This window comes from Diceros bicornis, chromosome 13 (genome assembly GCF_020826845.1).
Source record: "Diceros bicornis minor isolate mBicDic1 chromosome 13, mDicBic1.mat.cur, whole genome shotgun sequence".
In the NCBI taxonomy this organism is placed as follows: domain Eukaryota; kingdom Metazoa; phylum Chordata; class Mammalia; order Perissodactyla; family Rhinocerotidae; genus Diceros; species Diceros bicornis.
The window spans coordinates 18,477,876-18,485,928 of NC_080752.1; the positions used below are offsets into that span (position 1 = coordinate 18,477,876).

The following is an 8,053-nucleotide window of genomic DNA, read 5'->3' on the forward strand; positions in this document are numbered from 1 at the left end:
ATCTACCTACGATTTTGAGACACATATACGAATACAACCACAGAACCTTCACCCAGGGCTCCGGGTTATAAGTCCCTTGCGTTTGCACAGGGCTTGAGACATGACAACTTTCACATCCAATATTTCTTCTGATCCTCACGGAAATGTAATGGAGCGGCCATTCTGATCCCCATTTTGCAGATGAGCTAACTGAGCTCAGAGGACGAAGGGCCTTGAGCAAAGCCCACAAGACAAAAAGCTGGACCTGTCCAAAACTGCCTACCCGTCAAAGTGCACAGGAGGCACTCAGTAACTACCTGGGGAGGCGGACAAGGAAGAGGGAAGGCAGAGGATCGAGGCTCAGCCTGAATTTACCAAATCTCTGTATTTATGCCACCACCGTGTACTGCTGTGCGTTCTTTCTCTGGAACCACTGTCTCATGGGGTAAAAAGGCACCCTCAAAATCTGAGAATTACTTAGTGCAAGAGCCAGCCCCAAATCAAAACAGTGCCATAGAGCAACAGGACCATATCACCAACCAGAAGAGCTGAACTGCCTTCATCTACCTGCTTTGGTGCAAATGGGTAACTGAGAAACGTGGAGAGGCAAGACTTTCTGCAAAGTGAGCTTCAGGATTTTCTCAGATGAGAATTTGAGTTTCAGGATTCTTCAGATGAGGAAAGGAAAGGGGGATGGACTCCAGTCATGCTCACCGACCATTAGGGATCAACTCAAATTGACTTCAATGTCAATCTGTTTTCTCATCTATAAAATGGTTAAGCGGTTAATAAGTTCATGTGCTCCACTTTGGCAGCCTAGGGTTCACCAGTCTGAATCCTGGGTGCGGACCTACCCACTGCTCATCAAGCCATGCTGTGGTAGCATCCCACATACAAACAGAGGCAGACGGGCACAGATGTCAGCTCAGGGACAATCTTCCTCAAGGAAAAAGAGGAGGATTGGCAACAGATGTTACCTCAGGGCCAATCTTCTTCACCAAAAAATTTTAAAACATAAAATGGAGATAATCTCTTCATAAAGGTTACAGTGAAGAGTACATAAACCAATTTATATAAAAAGAGGCTAACAGAGCTTAGAAAGACAGTAGATGCTCCTCCCTTCTCGCCTGGGAATATTCTCTGCTGCCCTCATGTAACCTCATACACCAGAAACAATGCACAAAAAACAGGAGGCGATGCACATTTTTACATAATTGAAAGGAAAACAGGACCAGCCCCAGTGGCCTAGTGGTTAAGTTCAGCACGCTCCACTTTGGTGGCCTGGGTTTGGTTCCCAAGTGCGGACCTACACCACTCATCTGTCAGTGGCCATGCTGTGACAGCGGCTCACATACAAAAAGAGGAAGATTGGCGGCGGATGTTAGCTCAGGGTGAATCTTACTCAGCAAAAAAAAAAAAGAAAGGAAAACAAAATCAATTTCAGAAAAATTACCATGCAAAGATTCATAACTATATTTATAAAAGCAACTAGTCTGCAACGATAGCTGTGCAATGGGAGGTAAGCTCCCACTGCTATTCTCTGACACCAGATTCTCCTGGCATTCACACAAGAGTGGACTTTCAGGGGCCAGCTCAGTGGGGCAGCAGTTAAGTGCAGGCACTCCACTTCGGCGGCCCAGGGTTCGCAGTTTTGGATCCCGGGCGCACACCAACGCACCGCTTGTCAAGCCATGCTGTGGTGGCGTCCCATACAAAGTAGAGGAAGATGGGTATGGATGTTAGCCCAGGGCCAATCTTCCTCTGCAAAAAGAGGAGGATTGGCATCGGGTGTTAGTTCAGGGCTGATCTTCCTCACAAAAGAAAAAAAACAGTGGACTTTTAGTTTTTTCACCAAGAATTTAACATTCCAAAAATATATGTGAAACAAGTTAAACTGCTTGTATATGTCCACTTACATAACACTTATATAGCAGATGAGCTTTTATTTTTTCCACATACAAGGTGATCAATCTTGGTGTATATTCCTGTGAGAGAATAAACACAAAACTATGTCTTTCTTTTTAGTATATTAGTGCCCTGTAATCCAGACCATATGATCAATAAACTATATAAAAATTAAATGATACTGACAGTCTTAGGCAATGAGTAAACCAAGTAGGGCCAGCCCTGTGGCTTAGCGGTTAAGTGCGTGCGCTCAGCTGCTGGTGGCCCGGGTTCAGATCCTGGGCGCACACCTATGCACCGCTTCTCTGGCCATGCTGAGGCTGTGTCCCACATACAGCAACTAGAAGGATGTGCAGCTATGACATACAATTATCTACTGGGGCTTTGGGGGAAAAAATTAATAAAGAAATAAAATTATAAAAAAAAAAAAAGAGTGAACCAAGTAGAAACAATTTTTTAGAACTGTGGTGTGTGTGGAATATTAAAATCACATGTTGTGTTATTAATTTTCTTCAGTCCAAGTTCTCCTGCATAAATTTCTCATGTTAATATTTACCTTACAGTTTTCCCTTTAAAGGTGTTAGAGAGGCATTAAATTAGTGGTATTGTAGTTTGGCCTATACATAGGCAGACACTGATAATACACTTTGAAAATGACTTGGTTGACATGGTTTTAATGGCAAGGCACAAACCCTTGAAATGAAAAGCCATGTGCTTCTTATAATGAAATACAAAGTCCTGTTATCTTACTACTTTTTGGAGGTAAACAAAATCATTTAATCAAACAGACCAACAGTGAGTAAACATAATAAACAACTAGGTTTAGAATACTAGCTTTGGAGGGACACAGAGGAGTCAGGCAGATGAAGAACTGACACGTGCAAACACACACCTCACTTCCATTTTCAATGCACACCTTCAATGTATTTTGGGGCTTCTGTGTCCCTGGCTACACTACAGCTGAAAGGTGTGTCTTTTTGTAAATTCCTTCACACCTCTTTTCCCTTTAATAAAAATGCACCATCTGTGGGGACTGCCTTCCGAAGTCAGAAGAGTGGAAGGGAGGAAGAGAACAATGAAACTGTACAAGGGCTGTCAAGCGTGTTCTAGCTCTGCTTGGTGGGAGGGCACATTGCACCGGCAGTCTAGAAAGAGTCTGCCCCACCACCAACCAAACCCGCAGTCCACACTGGGCAGCCCCAGGCAAGTTCACAGCAAACGGCTTGAACGTGTTTAGTGTTTCCCGGTACTCCCCAGGGACCAGGCAGGGTGTTTTAAAAATTCAACAGCTTGGCAGTGAAACTCTAAGTACTAATCTTCCCACCGTGCACTTTAAGCCAGGCACCTTCAGGAAGGTAGGCCCCCCAGTGACAATCCCTTTACATAGCATCTTAACGTGGAATCAAAGGAAGAGGTGGGAGAGGGATGTGCCAGCTGGACTCCACTCCTTTCTTCCCTTCCACAGAGCACAATTTTCCTGTCTCTCCTTATCTAAAGGGGCCATTCTTATTTTCAAACTCAAAGAGTTCCATCTTTTTTTGACTCTCAAAATTCACTACGGACAGTGAAGCAAGGACAGATGGACCTCAGGAAGGATCCTGCCAAAGCAAGAGTCATGAAGGCAGGGAAGTATAACTCCAGCCCAAGAAGTCTCAGGTTTGCACAATCTGTATGGATAAATCCATTTCAAAGGGGACTTCAGTCTCCGGGCAGGAGTTCTATTTTAAGGGAACTGAATTGGGAACACAGATGTTTCTTCAGTTAGCAGAGTTGGCAGAACAGCTCCTGGACCAAATCCGAGTTCTTAATGCAGGAAGGGGCCTTGGAGAGCACCTAGTTCAACCCACTCACTCAACTGATGAGGAAACTGAGGCCAATGGGGCAGCTAGGTGGCACACCCAGCAAGTGGCAGGGTGACAGGGTTCTGATGACAAGTCCTGTGCGCTTTCCATTACACCATGATTCGCTTAAAAAAAAGAAAAATTCTCCGCTGACTTCAACCTTGGAACTCCTGTGGATTCATGTCAATAGTTTTCTCCCTCCTCCCGCCGAGTTCATAAATCCTCCTTACTCTCCCACTCCAATTCCTTTAACTCCCACCGCTCCTCTGGCTGTGGCTTCCAACTAGTTTGCAAAACAGAAGTGGACTGTCGCCTCCACGTTCTGGGAGTGCAATTAATTGTGGTCCCAAAACATGGCCGTAGCTTGCTTTCCCAGTGCCTCAGTTTCCTCCTCAGTACAACGGGGCTTCTCGCACGCACTGCAACGAGTCAGGGAGAGGGCTCGTTAAAACTGACGCCTGTAAGACCGCCCACCACCTGGCACATAGTAGGCGCCTAAGAAGTGCAGTGCCCCGCATCAAGCCCCCAGACAGCACCCTCAAATTCTGGGGGGTTCAGGAGAGAAACAACTGGAAAGGCCGGCTTGCAAGCCCGGCTGGGCCGCGGCAGGACCAGCGGAAGGGCTGGATGTTTACATACAGCCGGGGGGCGGCAGCGCGGCTCCAGGCGGGAGCCGGCGCTCCAGGAGATCCATCTTACTTGGATGGAGCAACACGCTCTCCGCCGGCTCTAGGTCATGGTTCAACCAGCTCCCCCTGTTGTAAAAGCACGAACCCACACCTTCCGTGGGGTTCTGCCTGGGCTTCAACTGGAGATGGCTTTTAAGGAGCGGGTTTCCAGTGGCCCGCGAAAGCCTACGCACGCCCCAACACTCAGTTACAGGCCGCGAGGGCGGGGGGATCGGGGCGGGGGCCCGGGGGCCAGAAGCGGCGCGAAGGCTCCCCGAGAAGGCGGGGGGCTCCGGGGCTGACGGCGCGGCGGGCGCTGCGAGGAGACGCGGCCGGACGGGGGCCCCGCGCGCAGGCAGCGGGCCCGGCTGGGACGCGCGCCGGAGGGGCCGGGGGCCGAGGGACAGCGGGGCTGGCTCACCCATGAAGAGGCAGAAGAGGTCGAGGCAGACGAGCAGCACCCGCTTGCTGCCGCCCTTCCTCGGGTTGTTGTTGAGCGCCGGGCTGCCGCCGTTCTTGCTCTCCGGGGCGATCGCCTTGTCGTACTTGTAGTTTTGCATGGCGCTGGCTGCGGCGCGAGCCTCCCGCCCCGCGACAGCAGCCACACACCCAGGCGCCCGGGTCGCCTCCCGGCCGGTACTGCTCCGGAGAGGGGCGGTCGGCCCCGGCTCGGGCGCGGCGGCGAGAGTGCAGCCCCGCCGCCCGCTTCCGACTGCAGGCGGTGGTGTTTTCTGCTCCCCTGGTGCGCCTCTGCTTTCCTGCTTCCACAGTGCAGGGGGAGGAGAGCCAAACCCCGAGCAGAAACTTTTGCAGAGCTGCGCGGCCGGGGGGCGCGGGGCTGGCGTGTGTCTGCGTGCGCGAGCGAGTGGGCAGCGCGGGCGCCCGGCCACCTTCCTCCGCCGCTGGCTCCTTAATGAATGGGAGCCGCGCGGAGCCCGGCCACTCCGGAGCGCCTGCCCCACTCCAACTTCTCCTCCTCCTCCTCCTGCTGCTGCTGCTGCTGCCGCCGCGGCTGCTGCTGTGATCGCCTGGGTTTGTTTTCTGCTCTTTTATTTCACGAGGTCCTTTAAAAAAGAGAGAGGGGGAAAGAGAGGGACCTCCTTACTTGGCTCTGAAGGGATTCAGAAAGCACAGCCCCTTCCTTAAGCTGCCTAAAACGTAGGATAATTAAGGCCACATTTTCCCCCACCCCCTTCAAAAAAAAAAAAAAATCCTAAAAGGAAAAGTTACTCTCAAACCAGAGAATCCGGGAGCCCCTAGCGTTCAGAAACACCAAATTGTCACAAAAGGAAAAATTATATAAATAAAAAGAAACATTTTCTTGCTGGCCTTGGGGCAGGCAAAAGTTGAGGCTGTACAGCTGAAATGCATTTCTCCTCCCTTACAAATTTGGGGCTTTCAAGTCTTTATTTTGATTTGAATCGACTTATCTTGAAAATACTCCAGGAAAGCTGCCTTTGGTTTTTTTAAGATCTTAACACCGAGCGCCGGATATTGTGCTAGATTCCGAGGATATAAACATGAAAAAGACTGCACGACTCTGGAGCTATACCTCGTGGCTTGGAGTCCTGGCTGTGGCTCTGTGCCTCAGTTTCCCCATACGTAAACTGGAGATAATAAATGTTTCTCCCAAATAGAGTAACTGAAGGTTTAATCAGTTAACTCGTATAAGAGCCTTGAACAGTGCCAGGTACACAGGAGGTGCCATATAAGGGTCAGCTATTACCTTTCCTCCTGTTTCTGGGGTGGAGGAGTCCCAAGCCCTCCAACCACGCTGCTAGTTCAGCTAGCCTCGAGCCTGCCTGCACCACTCCCTGTGGGGGGTTCCAGGGCAGCAGGAGTGCTCTCTGGAGGTATCTATCTGTAGCTTGAGTTTCGGGGCAATCTAATGCTCTGCGTTAGAGGCTGTCATATTATTTTAAATTATCTTATGTGATTTAATCTTTCTTCCAGATAGAATATAAACATTTCCAGGGCAAGGGCCTTCCCTTGTATCTTCTATAGTGCCTAGCAGAGAGCTGAGCACACAATGGACAATAAATGGATATTTCTTCCAAATATCTCTTTGTACATCCAGAAATAGAAATAGTTGTAGCTTTGTGGTACATTATGTTGATCATGTTCTTTTTTGCACTGACTTGTTATGGGGGTCAGTAACCCTATATCCAGCCACCGTCAACCACTCACCCTTTCTTGGAACAGTCCTTTCACACTCCACACCCCTGCCCTCCTGCTCTCTCTGCGTGTAATGCACATCCACCCCTTCTCTAGCTAGCAACATGTTTCTTTTGCTTTAGGGTTCTCTGAAATGTCACCTTCCCTCTGAGCCCTTTCTTGACCCCTGGACAGAATTAACTTCACCTTCAACACTTTGTTTATAACACTCTTGTAGCACTTACCGCAGTCTGATTTGGTGTCATAGTCAGTAAAGACTAGTCGCTCTACAGATTATCAGCTCCAGAGCATCTCCCCAGTGCCTAGCACAGGGTTTGGTGTCTGCTGAATTAAGCTCAAGTCCGGACTGGATAACAATAAGTGGGGCTGGAAAGAAGGGCAAAATTGCTGTCTTCTGGAAGCAAGAGTCTCTGACTCTCCAAGATAGTTTTGGAGCTGGGGCATCTGGCTACCGGTGGATCGGACACAGCACTCTCAGTTCAAATAGCAGCAAGTAAAAGCCCGGGTAACTGAGAGAACAGATTCCTTGGATATCTTTTCAATGAGAAACACCTTGTCTTGAAATGTTAAAATAGCAGAAACAATACAAGCCAATTTCACGACTATTGACATTCTAAGAGGAATTCTGGGATTCCAGTCTCTTTCCCTTGCCCACCCAACCCTCTTTGTAATTATAATCATCCTTGAAGTTCTAAGTCATCAAACCTTATCTTTGGAATCCCAGTCTAAAAGTAAGTGCAGGCCTTCCTGAAGCTGCAGCCTACTCTGATCTTTCCCTCGTTTGAGCCCCAAAGTCCTTGGGCATCTGTGCCCCTCAGGTGGCTACTTCTATCCCACTGTCTGCTACTCTGTTCTACTATTTGAATTTTATAGTTACTTCCCTTTACATTTCCTGTCTGCTTTTCCTTATCTGTGAAATGACTTTTTTTAATTTAAGAATAAACATTTTTAAAAGCCAGACTTTTACTGTAGTTAAATGGTATTATATCGGGCCGGCCCCGTGGCTTAGTGGTTAAGTGAGCGCGCTCCACTGCTGGCGACCCAGGTTCGGATCCCGGGCTCGCACCGACGCGCTGCTTCTCTGGCCATGCTGAGGCCGCGTCCCACATACAGCAACTAGAAGGATGTGCAGCTATGACACACAACTATCTACTGGGGCTTTGGGGGGAAAAATAAATAAATAAAATCTTTAAAAAAAAAAAATGGTATTATAACTCAGCAATCATTGTTGGTCCCTTTAAAGTTACTGGGTAAGGGCCAACCCAGTGGCTTAGTGGTTAAGTGCACGCGCTCCGCTGCTGGTGGCCCGGGGTTCGGATCCCGGGTGTGCACTGATGCACTGCTTCTCCGGCCATGCTGAGGCCACTTCCCACATGCAGCAACTAGAAGGATGTGCAGCTATGACATACAACTATCCGCTGGGGCTTTGGGGGAAAAACAAATAAATAAAATTATAAAAAAAAATAAATAAAGTTACTGGGTAAG

The 8,053-nt window shown here is 48.8% G+C and overlaps 1 protein-coding gene across 4 annotated transcripts in view; it reads right to left on the reverse strand.

Annotated features, from left to right (window-relative positions):
- PLPP3 (phospholipid phosphatase 3) overlaps positions 1 to 6,988 on the reverse strand; it is a 99,057-nt gene extending 92,069 nt beyond the window's left edge. For 2 of the 4 annotated variants that reach the window (XR_009221823.1, XM_058552525.1), the window contains exon 1: positions 4,815 to 5,517. Coding sequence is in view for 3 of the 4 variants with exons in the window: in XM_058552525.1 (XP_058408508.1) it covers positions 4,815 to 4,953 (139 nt within the window). In the remaining variant the exon portion in view is untranslated. Of the gene's footprint in view, positions 1 to 4,814; positions 5,518 to 6,792 lie in introns of those variants that run through there. The other 2 variants (XM_058552524.1, XM_058552523.1) reach the window with 2 other exon arrangements.
- Positions 6,989 to 8,053: the final 1,065 nt, after the last annotated feature.